This window comes from Aulostomus chinensis, chromosome 11 (genome assembly GCF_037954235.1).
Source record: "Aulostomus chinensis isolate RoL2024-O1b breed Wild chromosome 11, RoL_Achi_v1.0, whole genome shotgun sequence".
Taxonomy (NCBI): domain Eukaryota; kingdom Metazoa; phylum Chordata; class Actinopteri; order Syngnathiformes; family Aulostomidae; genus Aulostomus; species Aulostomus chinensis.
The window spans coordinates 27,933,825-27,951,324 of record NC_141330.1 but is presented as its reverse complement, the minus strand read 5'-3'; the positions used below and the strand labels follow the sequence as shown (position 1 = coordinate 27,951,324).

The window sequence follows — 17,500 nt, the reverse complement described above, 5'->3', positions numbered from 1 at the left end:
GTAAGAGCCGACACACGACCTCTGCCCTCCCGCATACACACCGAGGCTGATCCTGGTCATCATAGCAGGAGCAGGTGTCAGCATGGATTCATCCATGAGGTCAGAGGAGGGACGGGGTCTAGGTGGGACAGGAGGACTCCTGGAACCTGAGGCTGCAGGACTTGAATTGGGTCCCAGATGAGGTCTTTTGCGGGCGTGTGTGTGTGTGTGTGTGTGTGTGTGTGTGTGTGTGTGTGTGTGTGTGTGTGTTAGGGGGGGTTCTGTCTGTATGATTTTGTATTTTGTATTTTTATTTTTTGAGAAATGATCTTCACGGGCTGTCCCCTGTGATGATCACAGACTTTGACTGTCATCACAGAACGGATCAAAGCTGCGTCCTGGTTCAAGCCAGGCTTTCTGAACCTCATCAGGAAGTTCAGCCGAGTCCAAACCTCCACATGGAGCCAGTTTATTGTCCATGGGGGTCAGGTATGAGGGCAACTGACCCTGCAACATTAATGCCACTTCTTTATTTACTTGTTTCCTGCAGTGTCATGTAGGTGGGCTGTAAAGTGCCAAACAAATCCTTATCGGGGGGGGGGGGTGTAACTGTTTCGCTGGCACAAAGTTGAAGGAGCAGTAAACCCAAATTGCACATTATAAACTAGGATAGAAGTCGGGGTGAATGAGCATATTTACAATTTATAACCTCTCGCCTGTAAAAGCTCCTGAGAGTGTCGACATATGAGATAACGACGACCAACTGACAACATGGCCAAAAAAACCACTTTATCTCCACCTGTCTGATGATTCAACACAGAAGAAGCACGTGTGCGGCGTACACAACCAGCAGACGCAACAGACGTTGGAAGGTCAAGTTGATTTTTTTACTTCTCTAGTCTGAAATCACAGCTTGCCTCAGGGGGCTTCTCTCTGTCCTAGGACCATCAGTTCAGGTGGAAAAACGGGTACTGTATGTGTTATGTAATAGTAGTACTATAGTACTGTACTATCACTATCAGTTACACTGAACTCACTGTGGCCCTGAGGGCTCACAACACAACACACAAAGATAAAACACTGCCATAGGAAGTGTTTCCAGAGGACACCTAAAAGTGATGCACACGCTCCTGTGCTGCTGGTCGTTGGTTGTGTTGGGAACTGAGCTGAAATGTGTTTTGGTTTATTTCAACATTTTGATCCTGCTGATGGTCAGAGAGACAGAAGGACTCTTGAAATATTCTTCCTGCTGTCAAAGCACCCCTGGTGTACCTGGTGGGGCTTTGGATGGAACGTCAGTTGACTGGGTCGTAACTTTTAGCTGGCTGTTAAACTGAGGGCCATCAGGGTTCTGTGGGTCTCCAAACCCCTCCATCTGCCCCTGCTGCCTCCCTCCTAGTAGGGCAGGAGTAGAACCTCCCTCCTAGAAGGGCAGGAGTAGAACCTCCCTTCTTGTAGGGCAGAAGTAGAACCTCCTTCCTAGTAGGGCAGGAGTAGAACCTCCCTCCTTGTAGAGCAGGTCTAGAACCTCCTTCCTAGTAGAGCAGGTGTAGAACCTCCCTCCTAGTAGAGCAGGAGTAGAACCTCCCTCCTAGTAGGGCAGGTGTAGAACCTCCCTCGTAGTAAGGCAGGAGTAGAACCTCCCTCCTTGTAGAGCAGGTCTAGAACCTCTCTCCTAATGGAGCAGGAGTAGAACCTCCCTCCTAGTAAGGCAGGAGTAGAACCTCCTTCCTAGTGGAGCAGGAGTAGAACCTCCCTCCTTGTAGAGCAGGTCTAGAACCTCCCTCCTAGTATAGCAGGAGTAGAACCTCCCTCCTAGTAGAGCAGGTCCTGAACCTCCCTCCTAGTAGGGCAGGAGTAGAACCTCCCTCCTAGTAGAGCAGGAGTAGAACCTCCTTCCTAGTAGGGCAGGAGTAGAACCTCCCTCCTTGTAGAGCAGGTCTAGAACCTCCTTCCTAGTAGAGCAGGTCTAGAACCTCCCTCCTAGTAGAGCAGGAGTAGAACCTCCCTCCTTGTAGAGCAGGTCTAGAACCTCCTTCCTAGTAGAGCAGGTGTAGAACCTCCCTCCTAGTAGAGCAGGAGTAGAACCTCCCTCCTAGTAGGGCAGGTGTAGAACCTCCCTCCTAGTAGAGCAGGTCTACAACCTCCTTCCTGGTAGAGCAGGAGTAGAACCTCCCTCCTAGTAGAGCAGGTCTAGAACCTCCCTCCTAGTAGGGCAGGAGTAGAACCTCCCTCCTAGTAGAGCAGGTCTAGAACCTCCCTCCTAGTAGAGAAGGTGTAGAACCTCCCTCCTAGTAGAGCAGGTGTAGAACCTCCCTCCTAGTAGAGCAGGTGTAGAACCTCCCTCCAGTAGAGCAGGAGTAGAACCTCCCTCCTTCTTTGAACAAGCACATCTGAGACAGCAGAGACGAAAACCTTCCTTTACCAGCAGGAGGGTGGAGCAGATCCAGGATCAGTGGGGACGGACGTCTGCTTTGACCTGCTGGAGGGAGGGAGAGACGGAGGACAGGGACAGAGACAAAGATGGAGGAGAGACAGAGAAGAGGGGGACAGAGACAAAGATGGAGAAGAAACAAGCAGAAAAGAGAGGGAAGGAAGGGACAGAGAAAGGAGGGAGAGAGAATGACTGACAGACGGGGAACAAAAATGAAGGCGAAAGACAAGCAGAGAGAAACCCAGAGGGACAGAGGACAGCATGCATGCTCTGCATGCTATGATCATTAAAGTACTAGTATTGTTACTAGTAATAACACCATGTGGACATTAGTGGTAGTTCTACTAGTACCAGTACTACTAGTGGTAGTTCTAATAGTACCAGTACTATGAGTGGTAGTTCTACTTGTACCAGTACTACTAGTGGTAGTTCTAATAGTACCAGTACTATGAGTGGTAGTTCTACTTGTACCAGTACTACTAGTGGTAGTTCTAATAGTACCAGTACTATGAGTGGTAGTTCTACTATTACGAGTTCTACTACTAGTAGGAGGTGTCAGCCTGAGGCTCTGCAGGTCTGCAGCCTCCCCCAGCAGCAGCACCAGTCAGGGATGTGGGAGGTGGGGGAGCTCTGGGACTCAGAGGATGACACCCCTGTGCTTGTTGAGGACTTTGATGGTAGAAGAAGAAGTTTAAATTCTGTTCTGAATCTGACAGGGAGCCATGCAGAGAAGCAGTCCAGGAGAGACCTGGTCTCTGCTACCAGTTCTAGTCAGGGGGGCAGCAGTGTTCTGGACCAGCTGGAGAGTCTTTTGGGACCTGTTAGTCCAGCCCTGTAGGAGGGAGGTGCAGTAATCCAGCCTGGAAGTGACAAAAGCAGGGACTAGTTTTTCTGCATCTTCTTGAGCCAGGATGTGTCTGTGTGATATGTCAGCTGGTTTGTTCCATGTGGATCATTGATGAGTTCAGCTGAGTGTCGTCTGCATAGCAGTGAACATTAATGGACTGTTTCCTGATCATGTGACCTAGAGGAAGCAGGTACAGGGTGAAGAGGACTGGTCCAAGCTCAGACCCTTGTGGAACACCAGAACTGACTGTAGTGTCTCAGAGGAACCATCATTAACTGGTACCAACTGAGGTGACCTAGTAAATATGACCTGAACCAGTTTAGTGCGGTTCCTTTAATACCAGTGACAGGTTCCAGTCTCTGTAGAAGGATATGGTGGTCAATGGTATCAAAGCTGCACTGAGATCTAATCAGACCAGCACAGAGACCAGTCCCTCATCTGGTACCAGTAGGAGGTCACTGGGAACTTAGTAGCATGGAACCGGTCAGGTGACTAAACTTGAGGCCTCCTGTTTCTGTGCTGGAGCCTGACTGTCTGCTACTGCGCTACAGGTTTGAAGGAGGTCACAAAGCTGCTTGATGCAGAATCTTGGAGGGAAAGTCAAGTCATCACAATGTTGAAACAGACCACAACACGTTCATCAGCAGAAGAATATCCAGCATTAGGAACAAACAGGGAACAACAAGTGTGGATGGAGATGTGCATCACTTTTACGTGTCCTCTGGAAACACCTCAGTTCTGTTGGGGACTTTATGAGGCCGTATCATTGTAATAGCTGTAATCTTCCTGAAGTGATAAAAGTAACAAGAGGTGGGAGGAAAGCAGGAAGCCAAATATCAGTCATTATTGGTCAAAGATTAACAAAGATCACGTAACTAAACAGCATTTATTATTTAAACCTCATCCAACGGGTGGAGTCCAGTTGTTGGAGCACGAATCAGTGATGACGTATCACTACAAGCTGTGTTGGTCTAAATGCTGATGCAGGTGACAAACTCAAATTGAAAAAATAAAGTTGAATATTTTATTATTTTGTATTTTTTGATATGATCTCAATCAAAAGTGTAAACCCAGAATATGCTATCATGTCTCACCTCAGCCTTCCATTCCTAGTTAACTGATAGAGGTGACGTTGACCACACACGACCTTTTGATCCTACAACGGTACGGACTAACAGTTATATACCCAATACATCGTGTACCAACGACTGTGTATCATGTTCTGATACTGTCAGATTACTCATGAACACAGTCTAGTATTTGGTATCTGAGGTCCAACACTTGAACATGAAAGACCTTCACGTGGATGCAGAGTGAAGTCATGTGAGGGACATTTGATAAACACGCTTTAAAGATTTTTTACCTCATTTTTGAAAAATCCATTCTGACTATGATAAAGTGGGTTTGTCCACGTAATCTAGAAATGTTTCAGTTGTACTCTTTGATACTTGTCCAAAGATGAGCAAGAACTGATCGATCATGACCAGACAGCGCAGAGGGTTGGCAACTGTAACCCTTCTGCACCACCTTACTCCACACAGGGATGGGGGGCAAGGGGTCCTCCCCTCTCAGTCATAGTCTGGTACGGTTCTACCCCCCCCCCCCCCAGGACAGACACCATTGGCTGTCACCCTCCCTGCGTCTCCTCCAGGTACAGAAGGTGATGGCCCCTCCCTCAAACACCTCCTCCCAGGAGACAGATTCCAGAGTCTCAAGTGCAGAACACCGGCCTCAGGAACAGCACCTGACCTGAGGTTGTACGTAACCTGAACTCTGACGGAGACTTGTGCAACACAGAGAGCAAACATGCACTTCAGGTGAGGAGCTGCCCAGGCACGCTGTCGACGCGGCAGCGACACTGAGCACCTGTGGCCTGGACGTGCGTCTGAATGGGTTCAAAGAGCTGCTCACTGATGGCGTTCGTGTTTCTGTCTTCTCAACAGTTGCAGCTTGGTTCACAAGGCAGTTAAATCCTGAATCTTGAATCCAGTTGCTGCACAGTTAAAGATACCACACGTAAAATACAGGGAGGGTGTTGAATAATAATAATATTAATAAGATGATGATGATGATGATGTCTTTTGTTTTCACAAAAATGCCTCGTGTGAGGAATGGACAGGGCTTCATTATACTGTAGTTAATTTTATGCATCTTGACATCCATACAGATGTTAGTGGTTCAGAGGCAGTGGTAGTTCAGCCAATGTCCACCAGGGGAGAGAAACTGCAGCTATGAAGAAATCTGAATTAATCAAATCCATCCATCCATGGGGGGGGGAGCCTCTCCCAGCAGCCTTCCCCCTGGACAGGTCACCAGTCCATGGCAGGGCCAACACATAGAGACAGACAACCATTGGCTCTCCCAGCCACGCCTACGGTCAATTTAGAGTCTGGATTAACCTGGTCCCTCTTGATGTCTTTGGACTGTGGAGGAAGCTGGAGTACCAGAGAGAACCCAGCAGGAACAGGGAGAACATGCAGACTCACCCAGAAAGACCCCGTGCTGCAGCCGGGGCTCGAACCTTCTTGATGGGGGGCCACAGGGAGGACCACTGCTCCACCATGGCGCCAAATTAATCAAATAATTATTCTGAATTAGTGAATTAACCAGAATGGATCACACAATGAACCGAACTCCAGGATACACACGTCCTCTTTTGTGCGCCCATTCAAAACAGGTTACACTGTCTAAGCTGAGACAAGTAATTATGTAACTTAGTAATTACTTTAATTATGTCAAATGACCTGTGACCGGTGAGGTGGCAGATTAAGAGACAGACCGTGACCCCATAACTATTGAAGTAATCAAGACCAAAGTGAGTCTGCACAGCTGCAGGGAACCTCATCAGAACACAGCTTCCTCCCTCAAACTGACAGTAGAACACCAAAGGTTGTGTTGGTGAGCTCACGGTCCACGGCCGCCGCCGCCTCCTTTGAGCAGCGACCGGCAGCGATTTCTCACAAACTACATTTGTTTTAAAATCAGCAACAACAACTTATCAAAAGTATCAGCAGATGTTGAATAAGCTGGAATGTACAGTCTGACTTGTGGTCTTGTTAAGGCAGTGCCAGTGTCCAGCAGGTGGCGCTGTGCTGTGAGTTCACGCTGACACACAGGCTTGAGATGCAGGTGCCTCCCTGCTAGTCCAGGTCACTGTCGCTCCGTTGGCCACTTTGGAGCTCTTTAGTAGGCATCAGCAGGGAAGGTAGGGGGCGGCCGGAGTGCACACGCAGTCATCATATGCCTGTCAGATGTCATGGATGCAGCTCTGACTGCTGCTGGGCGTGAAGTCCTCATCGCAGTGACACGTGTGACTGCGTGTTGGGGAATCTTCTGTTACATGTGTGATTGCGTGCCAGGGAATCTTGTGCTACACGTGTGACTGCGTGTCGGGGAACCTTCTGCTACACGTGTGATAGTGTGTTGTTGAATCTCATGCTGTAGTCGTGATTTCTTCAGCAGCTACATGAGTTAGGCAGGTACTGGGTTGGTTGAAGGGCTATTTAATGGCGGTAGAGAACACGGATGTACATAAAAACCGATCTAGTGAGTAGAACGTGAATTATTGACATGTTGGAGAACAGAAAACATTCTTTTAGCCCCCGTACTAAAGAACTAATGCTGTCGGGTGTAGGAACACACTGGAGACTCACTCAGCTTTGTTCTGTACTCCTTTAGGGGGGTTCTTGATCCCGTATCTGCTCATGCTGTTTCTCGAGGGCGTGCCCCTCTTCTACCTGGAGCTTGCCATTGGTCAGAAGATGCGTCTGGGCAGCATCGGTGCCTGGAGGGCCATTAGCCCATATTTGGGAGGAGTAGGTAAGTGCAGCAGCTTTTGAATAAACTGGTGCTGAAGACAAGCAAAATTATTGACATGACAAGGAAGTTCCAAAGAAAATGGTCTTTGCTTGCCGACGCTAAACTGGGAGAAGGACATAACTGGGGGACTCAGTATGACTGCTGTATTTGGAGAAAGGGGGGAAGAGCGAGAGCCTTGAGACTGGACTCTAACTCGAGTCCAAAGACTTCTGACGTGGATTTGCAAGAGAAGAGCCACAGCCTGATGGAACTGCAGCACAACTGTTGCCATGGTGATGCAGAGACTTTCCTCCTCTGCGTTTGGGACTGATGAAGAGTGAGAGCTCTCGGTTGACCCACACTGAGCTGGCAGAGACTCCGCAGGAGGGCACTTTGCCTCAGGAGCTAGAACAACTGCTCAAGTTTTGAAAGGTTGCTGGTTCAGTTCCCATGGCTTGGTCGAAGTGCTGATGGGCACCTTGTGACCAGCCTCCACCTTCAGTCAGCCGGGACGATGTTTCATTGTTTTTGATGACTAGTTGAGAAAGAGAGAGTTTTATTTTACTTAACTACTATTCCTGTTTTTGTCTATATTTTCATTAATTTCTGCATTTTTGAAATGTAGTTTAAAGCTGCAGTGGTTAGCGCCTCCCGGCCAGCAGGTGTCTCCCTCCCTCCTGCTGCATTAATCTAGTCTCCTGGTTACCAGGTTGACTCAACTAACCACAAGTGGTCAGAGGTGGAATAGTTGTAATAAGACAGACAAGTCTTGTGGGCAATTTTGTTACCATGGTGATGATGTCACACACGAACAACAACAACATGAACTTGCCAGAGGCTAAAGTTGCTAACTTGAGTTATTACTGTTGTTCATTAGCTACCGTTAGCTTAGCTAGCTTTTCAGCTCCATTTGGTCTTACAGCTTAGACCAGCGTTGAGATGCTGAGCCAGCATGACCCTTGTCCTGCTCCTTTGTTTTTCTAGATGTCTTTCAATGATGCCCTGACCTCTCCAGAGTAGTTGCTAAGTTACAGATATTCATCATCCCCAGAGGACAAACTGTAATGACCTCAAAGACCTAGTGTAGCGCCACCTGCAGGTCAAGTTTTCTTCTGTTCTGTTCTCTTAGATGGATCCATTTACATGTTGTTCTGGATGAGTGTGTGAGTAAATGTAGCGCTGCTATCTTCTACTAGCACTTCCAGTGCTTTAAGAGATGTTAGCAGTGGTTGCTATGCTAGGTACCAACCTACAGACATAGCTACGCTTCAGGATGGCTCCAGGGATGGAACCGGTCCCGAGACCACCTGGTCTGCTCCAATGGCCTTCCCACCCCCTACAACTAGACCTGCAGGGGGAGGATTCCTCTGTCAGTGGCAGCTTCAGCTAGTTTAGACCTTTGATTTGGCTCCAGCTTCAACGACTAGTCATGATTTCTAGTTTGTGACTCAACTTGACTCTCATTTTGACTTGTGATGGAAGCGGGAACTTTGTAAAGATGTTGTAACGTTCTTTTCCTAATCGTGTCCCTCGAGGTCTTGCTAGTGTGGTGACGTCACTCTACCTGTGCCTCTATTACAACATCATCAATGCATGGAGCTTCTGGTACCTCTTCAATTCATTTCAAGTGAGTTCCTACTTAAACACACACACACACACACACACACACACACACACACACACACACCATATAAGTTAACACACCCTATTCGTGCTGTGCATTCCCAGGCTGTCCTCCCCTGGGCAAACTGCCCCATAAACGCCAACAGGACTGGACCTTTAGAGGAGTGTCAAAAGGCCACGCCCACTCAGTACTTCTTCTTCAGGCAAACGCTGGACATTTCTTCTTCTATTGAAGAGAATGGAGGCATTCATACAGGCCAGGCGCTGTGCCTCCTGCTGGCCTGGGTCATCACCTACCTGTTCATTGTCCGTGGCGTGAAGTCAACCGGGAAGGTAAGAGACAAAACTGGATGGCCTGGTGCATCACCTTGAGTGTCTGATCATGCAGTCGCAGGTGGCTGGAGTGTGGACCAGTGGGGGGGGGGGGGGGGGGGGGGGCGAGAGAGGACACACACACACGCACGCACCCCTGTCACCCCACGCTCTCTGTCCAGTTGGCGGCTTGACTCTCGCCTTTCTCTGGGTCTCCAGGTGGTCTACTTCACAGCCACGTTTCCCTACGTGGTCCTCATCATCTACCTGATCAGGGGCATCACTCTTCACGGTGCTGTCAACGGTGTCAAATACCTGTTCACACCCAAGGTGCGTTTTTGTTGATGACACATCGCCACAGACGGGGGGGTCCAGATGTCATATCAACCAGATCATTTCAAATGTGGTCAGAAGTTAGTGATGTCACACTATGAAGCCTGAGGTCTCTTTAAATGGCGTTACCATGGTGAGGAGGAGGCCATGTTGGATATTTGTCCTGAGAACAGGGAACTAGGAACTGGAGTCACATGGTCAGATCTTTTCCAAACTTCTCGTGTGTGTGTGTGTGTGTGTGTGTGTGTGTGTGTGTGTGTGTGTGTGTGTGTGTGTGTGTGTGTGTGTGTGTGTGTGATTTCAGTTGGGGGAGCTGGCCAACCCTAACGCATGGATCAATGCAGCCACTCAGATCTTCTTCTCTCTGGGTCTGGGCTTCGGCTCGCTCATCGCCTTCTCCAGCTACAACCAGTACAACAACAACTTCCAGCAGCAGGCCATCGTGGTCTCCCTCATCAACAGTGGAACCTCCATCTTCGCCAGCATCGTCACCTTTGCCATCTATGGCTTCAAGGCCACAGTCAACTATGAGGATTGTCTGGAGAGGTGTGTGTGTGTGTGTGTGTGTGTGTGTGTGTGTGTGTGTGTGTGTGTGTGTGTGTGTGTGTGTGTGTGTGCGCGTGTGCGTGTGCGTGCGTGCGTGCGTATGTGTGTGTGTGTGCGTGTGCGTGTGTGTGCGTGCGTGCGTGCGTATGTGTGTGTGTGTGTGTGTGTGTGTAACAGTGAAGAGTGTCTTTGTGCTCCTGCAGGACTCGTGTGCTGCTGCTGAATGCCTTCAGTCTAGCGGAGGACAGCATCACCTTGGACAACGTCTTCGACTGGGTCCAGAAGCTGAACGCTTCGTACCCGCAGCAGTTCGCTGAGACTGTGGCTGACAAACTGGAGAAGTGCAACCTGGAGGCTGAACTGGATACTGTATGTTCCTCCCATTACACTGGTGTCTTACTGGGGAGTCCAGTAGGTTTGTTATTTTTGTTCTTTGAGCATGTTAGTTATAGGTCGATTACTGGTGAAACATCTGGAACATCAGGAAGGTTGGTTTGTCTCAGAATATTCAAGTGTGGTCATTTAAAGGTCACACCATGATCTCTCAGATAAACAGGATCCCGTATCAATCACCGCAATAGCAGTGTTGTCTCACTCGAGAGCCACACAAGTTTATTTACATGCCTCTTCTGATAAGAAGTGATACGCCGACTTACAGGGCTGGTAATCAGCTTTATGGAGCCTTTGAGCAGGTTTCAGCTCATTGATTAGCAGGCTGGCTGCAGCTTGTTTTGGGTGCTTCCGAGGTCATAAACCACCATGACAGGAAACAGGTGAACAAAGTGGAGCATTTAGGAACTAAAGAGTCTGCGATTCACTCAGGATTGTGCCAGTAAATCATGGCTGTCAGGAGCAGAGGCTCTGGTCGGTCCTGAGTGGCGCTGCCCTGTTGTGCTGGTGACGTGTGCTAGTTTCTCCCTTCGTCACCTTCCGTAGAGTAAAAGCCATCTGATGCAACAAACTCATGCTTGTTCTTAAGAGGATTAGAGCCATAAATCCAGAGATGAATGAACTCTGTTTGTTTCCCTCCCCCGTCCGCCGCAGGCGGTGGAGGGAGCCGGGCTGGCCTTCATCGTGTACAGCGAGGCCATTAAGAACATGCCGTTGTCTCAGCTGTGGTCGGTGCTCTACTTCGTCATGCTGCTGCTGCTGGGGATGGGCAGCATGCTGGGCAACATCACCGCCATCATCACCCCGCTGCGAGACTTCAAGGTCTTCTCCCACATGAGCCACGAGCTGCTCAACGGTGAGGTGGAGTCAAAGGAAGTTATTTACATTCACAGAGTGGGTCTCTCAAAATAAGACCCCCCCCCCCCCATGTACAGGAAATACCAAAATAAAAGCCATGAAAAGCAATGCACATGAAATACACTTCACAAGTGTTCTGTTAACTCATGTTGGAATCACATTGAGACTCACGTCCACACAAGCATGCAGCCTGAGACAGGAACCACCTCATCGTGACCTTCATCACCCTCTCACAGCTGATACTGATGTCATAGCCACCCTCCAGGCACGAGCTGAGCTTCAATAATCATGTGAGCTGCAAAGTTTAGGGTCCACAGGGAACAAAAGTTATATTAGCCGGGGTGTGTGTGTGTCCAATAGACACACACACACACAGGCACAAAGCTGGCTTATTAGCTCCGCCCTCACGAGGAAGTACAGAGAACAGTACCGGCTGTAGTGTGATGGCCGCCATGAATGACAGCAGAACGCCGTAGTGACTGATTTACTCTCCTTGCTGTCACTATGAGGCTGACAGACCCTTTGTCCTCATTTTGTGCCTGCAAGCGTCCATGCTGCCCGTCTCTGCTGACCCAGCACTGACACTCTTCAGCTGGCGAGCAATCATTAACCAGCTCTATTAGCGGCGTTGGCTAGGCCCTGTGAATCATTTCAGATAACTTTTTTCCAAGATGTTTATTTTTACACCCAACAGAAAAACTAATCTGCACATTGAATTCCAGAGCTCTCAGAGCTCAGGAAAATGTCCTCGTCGCTCCGAGCATCCACCAGAACCGGTGTGCCTTACATTCAGGCAGTAGCCAAGTCGAAACCAGAACACGGAGAACCCAAATGGACTCGTTTTCCTTCTTTGACAGTTGTCTCATCACCTCCTGGTGGGGGGACAGTGTCTCTGAACCAGTAAACCTTCACGCAGACCAGAGAGTCGTCTCCCAGGTTCAGCGCCTCAAGGTTCTGGATGGAAAATTAAAAAATAGGAACTCAGTTTTCTTCTCCCGTGCTGTGATTTCAAGCCAGGTGTAGGTGTGGCTCCTCCCTCAGTCCCCAGCTCAGCAGGTTCTTTCTGACATTCGAAGGATCCTACTTTTAATTTTGAGACGATAAAAGTCTGATAAGAAAGTGATACTTTCATTTAAGTTACTCAGTGACATGGAGATACACTCTCACTGGAGTACTGACATTCAGGAGCTCGTCCACCTTTATGATGAACTCTCCAAGGAGGTTACGAGTCGGTCTAGAAACCAGGACATGGAGCAAAAACCAAGTGAACCCAGAATTTATTCTCTATTTATTGTATTCCTTTGATTCCTCAGGAAAAAGTACATTGACTTCAGTAAAAAAAGAGGCATGTTTGCAGCGTTCCTGTCTGTTGATCAGATTGCGCATATCTAAATGTTCTTAACTAAGTACAGTTTCTGGCCCGCAGGTCTGGTGTGCTTGTTCTGCCTGCTGCTGGGTCTGGGCTTCACCACCACGTCAGGGAACTACTGGTTCACCATGTTCAACGACTACGGCGCCACGTTCTCCCTCCTCTTCATCGTCCTCATTGAGGTCGTCACCGTCAGCTACGTCTACGGGATCAGGAGGTTGGAGATTCAGCGTCTGGCTTCTTAAATGTGGGTTGTGAAGTATTCAGCGCTCTGCTAGGTTTTTATCTGTTTTCAGGTTTGAAAAAGACATCGAGGACATGCTTGGTCATCGTCCCAACTGGTACTGGAAGATCATGTGGGGGGGGGTGAGTCCCCTACTCCTTATCTCCCTCTTCATCTTCTATATCATCAACTACATCCAGGGAGGGACCCCCACCTACCAAGCTTGGAACAAAGACCTGGTGAGTCTCCTCTTGTGTTCTGAACCTGCACAGACGGGTTGAACTGGGGAGGAGCCAGACAGTATTTGTACTTCACATACACAGCATATGTAGTATATATACATATACACAGTGTCAGGTGAGTCTTCATCCTGATCTCCCCGTTGTGACCTCCCTGATGATGTCGTTCATCTCCCCCTCTTCTCCGCTGTCCACTTGGTTCAGGAAGTGGAACTTCTTCTTTCTAACCCTAACCCATCCATCCCTCCATCCATCCATCATCCATCCACCCATCCATCATCCATCCATCCATCCATCTTCTTCCTCGTCTCCTGTTCGGGGTGGTGGGGGTGGAGCCTATCCCAGCAGCCTTCCCCCTGGACAGGTCACCAGTCCATCAACACATAGAGACAGACAACCATTGGCTCTCCCAGCCACGCCTACGGTCAATTTAGAGTCTGGATTAACCTGGTCCCTCTTGATGTCTTTGGACTGTGGAGGAAGCTGGAGTACCAGAGAGAACCCAGCAGGAACAGGGAGAACATGGAGACTCACCCAGAAAGACCCCGTGCTGCAGCCGGGGCTCCACCCACAACCTTCTTGCTGGGGGGCCACCGTGAGAACCACTGCTCCACCAGGCCACCTTAACGCTAACCCAAGACCAACAAACGTTTCTGCAGCGTGATAACAGGTTCCACACTCAAGGTCCCATCTAGAACTCTCCAGGGTTCTCAAACAGTGGGAGATGATTCCCAGTCCTCTCAAGTCAACTGTCAGGGTCTGGGTTATTAAACCAGATAAATCGTAAGCCACCTACAAACACCAGGGTCAGTAGCAGGGTCACATGATGCCTGTGGCTCACGCCGATGGCACCTGAGTCTCTGTCCTGGGTGTGTAGCTCACCTCCACCTTCACCTCCCACCTCCACCGTCCACCAGGGTGTCGGACCACTGCCTCCCACCAGGCCTTTGCTTAGAGCAGTGCTTCACCCCAAAACTCTATTTTACCTGTCAAGTACTCACTAACAGGAGTACTCAGTTCATGAAGATGTTTTTCCCTCCTTCATCACTTCTCGGTGACCCCAGAATGCAGGAAGAGCCAGTCACGTATATTTAGCTAGAAGCTAATGGAGACTGATGCTAGCAGCAGCTTAACTGTCCAGAGAGAGAACTCTCCAGGTCGTCTGGTAGATTCAAGGTCTCCATGATCCAGACGTGTGATCAGAAGATCTCTCTTTTAGCTTTTTGAAAAGTTTAGCGGTTGTTAGCGATCAGTCTCTGTTAGCTTCAAGCTAAATCAAGACTGCTAAAGCATGACTGTTACATGACTTGTCTTCCCTCTCGTCTCAGGGAAAGTCAGTGGAGACGGAGTATCCGGTCTTCGGTCAGGCCTTCATCGCACTGCTGCTGGTGTCCTCGGTCAGCTGTGTTCCCCTCACTGCTCTCTACGTCCACTGCAGGAAGAGGAAACACAGACACTTCAAGAGGCAGCGCACAGTCAGCACTGTGTCAGCCTAGCGGCGTGAGACGAGGGCCGGGTCCAGATCACCAAAGCCTCCGTCGCCCCATCACCCGAGCACAGCAACACACCATGGAGGAGCACTAGTGCACCGCCAGCATTCGTCCGTGCCTCCTTCTTCACTCCCACTATCATCAGCGTCCTGCACAGGGACCTCGCTCACTACGCGACCCAACAGTCCTGCAGCAGCAAACCTCCCCCGACTGTTTCAATCGGGTGGTTTTTCTGGGAAAACCAGTGAAAAATGTTAATATATTCTGTGCTATTATTGTATGATTCTGCTCAGTAGTGAAAGTCTGACATCCAGGACGGATGTTTCCCTCAATCCACACCGAGCTGGAGGTCTTAGGCAACTGTGGAGGATGATTAGTGTACCTGTGCTTTGCTAATTGCTGAACAAGTCATGACGATTTAGAGTGACTGTAGTTTACTAAATGCTCATAGTGTCAGGAATGTATGTAGATATGTAAGTTATGAGATGTAGACCTGGACAATCCTTCCAGTCTTTCTGTGTTGTGTTTCTTTGGACATGAATGTGCCTCACACACAGCAGCAGTCGTTCAGAGGAAGATCAAATCCCAGGTGGGGTCGGATTGGAGGCTCCAGCACCGTGGCCTCCTGTAGCGCTGCTGCTGCTGCTTCTTGTGCTTGGAAACTTCCAAAAGGAGTGTCAGTATTTAGAAAGAGAGAAAAGAAGACATTCGTCTCAGTAATTGACATATTAGTTTTTAACTGTCATTACTAATTGTGTGTATTGAGTTGTCAGCGATGTGGATTTATGTGTGTGCTCTTTGTAAGAAGGCTGTACAAATTCTCTGTTTTTCCTACATAAAATGTATTTTTGATAACTAGTTTTATAACAGTTTTAAGTTCAGGCATTTGCTAAGAGGTGTTTGATCCACACAGAAGATTAAATGATCTGCACGACCCGGCAGCAGCAGGTTCTACTGCGCCCAAAGTTCTTGAATCTCTGCTTCATGTCTCGAAATGTGTGACGTGGATAAGCAGCTGGTATTTGGAATCTGTAATAAATCAGCTTTTGTTTTCATGATTCATGTCAGATGTTGATGAATTTTTAAATAAATAATATGTTGATATTAGTGGTGGACGTCCGTGTATCTGTGCGTGCATGTGAATCTGTGTGTGGGTGTGTGTGTGCATGTGAATCTGTGGGTGTGTGTGTGCATGTGAATGTGTGTGTGTGTGTGCGTGCATGTGAGTCTGTGTGCGTGCATGTGAATCTGTGTGTGGGTGTGTGTGTGTGCGTGCATGTGAGTCTGTGTGTGGGTGTGTGTGCGTGCATGTGAATCTGTGTGTGGGTGTGTGTGTGTGCGTGCATGTGAACCTGTGTGTGGGTGTGTGTGTGCATGTGAATCTGTGTGTGGGTGTGTGTGTGCATGTGAATCTGTGTGTGGGTGTGTGTGTGCATGTGAATCTGTGGGTGTGTGTGTGCATGTGAATGTGTGTGTGTGTGTGTGCGTGCATGTGAGTCTGTGTGCGTGCATGTGAATCTGTGTGTGGGTGTGTGTGTGTGCGTGCATGTGAGTCTGTGTGTGGGTGTGTGTGCGTGCATGTGAATCTGTGTGTGGGTGTGTGTGTGTGCGTGCATGTGAATCTGTGTGTGGGTGTGTGTGTGCATGTGAATCTGTGTGCGTGCATGTGAATCTGTGTGTGGGTGTGTGTGTGTGCGCGTGCATGTGAATCTGTGTGTGGGTGTGTGTGTGCATGTGAATCTGTGTGTGTGTGTGTGTGCGTGCATGTGAGTCTGTGCATGCATGTGAGTCTGTGCATGCATGTGAATCTGTGTGTGGGTGTGTGTGTGTGCATGCATGTGAATCTGTGTGGGTGTGTGTGTGCATGTGAATCTGTGTGTGGGTGTGTGTGTGCATGTGAGTCTGTGTGTGTGTGTGCATGTGAGTCTGTGTGTGTGTGTGCATGTGAGTCTGTGTGTGGGTGTGTGTGTGCATGTGAATCTGTGTGTGGGTGTGTGTGTGCATGTGAGTCTGTGTGTGTGTGTGCATGTGAGTCTGTGTGTGTGTGCATGCATGTGAATCTGTGTGTGGGTGTGTGGGTGCATGTGAATCTGTGTGTGGGTGTGTGTGTGCATGTGAGTCTGTGTGTGTGCGTGCATGTGAGTCTGTGTGCATGCATGTGAATCTGTGTGTGTGTGTGTGTGCGTGCATGTGAGTCTGTGCATGCATGTGTGTGTGTGCGTGTTTAGAAAACTAAATGTAGGTGGCCAGCAAAAACAACCAATCTTCAGACCTGTGAAAAAAATCAAAGGGGGCACTTGAGTCCTGAGACCTTATGCTGGCCTGGGTCTTCTGATCCAGGTCCCAGAGTCTTTCTTGTGCAGGACCCTCATACGTGGGTCCTCTTGTTTGCCTCAGCACCAGCCAGAGGGACCAGCTGACTGCTGAGGGGCCCTCAGTGGCCATGGCAAAGAAAACTGTCTTCTGACAGCTGACTGTTAAAGGCTTGTTCCTGGTGAGCGGTGGAGGCTCCGTGAGCCGGTCCTGTCTCACGCCCTCCATAACTGGCCTCTGAAGGTCACATGCGACTGTTTAATGGTGTCAAACTTTGCTCAGTATCGTCTCATTCCAGGATTTATGAGTGTCCTCCCCTTGCTGGGGTCACTAGCGCTCTTCATGTCGTCTATCGCCATGGTGTTGAGTTTCCTCAGAGACAAGGAGTGTTCACTCATGCCCCCCCCCCCCCCCCCCCCGCGGGAGGAATTTCTGGGCAAATTCTCTTTTAGACTCAAAGATAGGATGAGCTTAAAGAACGAAGAGAGATTGTCGAGGATGTGGAGACTCTGCAGCTAGAACAAGACACATCTCAGTTTCTTCCATTTTACCAAGGAAACAACTCATTTATCAAGAAGAAAAAATACTATAATAATAATAATAATAATAGTAATAGTAATCATGGAAGGCCTGTTGACAGTTTTAATTAACATCCTGTGAAATATGGAACTCGGGAGAGAGGGCTAAAGTGAAGCGGTAGCGCTGGAGAGCTTCAACCACTCGCTGGTGTTTTAATTCTTCAAGAA

At 48.9% G+C, this 17,500-nt stretch overlaps 1 protein-coding gene across 2 annotated transcripts in view; it reads left to right on the top strand.

The window, feature by feature from the left end:
* slc6a20 (solute carrier family 6 member 20) overlaps window positions 1-15,502 on the top strand; it is a 15,870-nt gene extending 368 nt beyond the window's left edge. The window contains exons 1-11 of one of the 2 annotated variants that reach the window (XM_086219290.1): window positions 26-468; window positions 4,912-7,079; window positions 8,594-8,685; window positions 8,787-9,014; window positions 9,213-9,323; window positions 9,631-9,872; window positions 10,076-10,241; window positions 10,917-11,118; window positions 12,547-12,706; window positions 12,786-12,951; window positions 14,280-15,502. In XM_086219290.1, coding sequence (XP_086075416.1) covers window positions 6,965-7,079; window positions 8,594-8,685; window positions 8,787-9,014; window positions 9,213-9,323; window positions 9,631-9,872; window positions 10,076-10,241; window positions 10,917-11,118; window positions 12,547-12,706; window positions 12,786-12,951; window positions 14,280-14,447 — 1,650 coding nt within the window. In that variant the 5' untranslated portion in view covers window positions 26-468; window positions 4,912-6,964 and the 3' untranslated portion in view covers window positions 14,448-15,502. Of the gene's footprint in view, window positions 1-25; window positions 469-4,911; window positions 7,080-8,593; window positions 8,686-8,786; window positions 9,015-9,212; window positions 9,324-9,630; window positions 9,873-10,075; window positions 10,242-10,916; window positions 11,119-12,546; window positions 12,707-12,785; window positions 12,952-14,279 lie in introns of those variants that run through there. The other variant, XM_086219289.1, reaches the window with a different exon arrangement.
* Window positions 15,503-17,500: the final 1,998 nt, after the last annotated feature.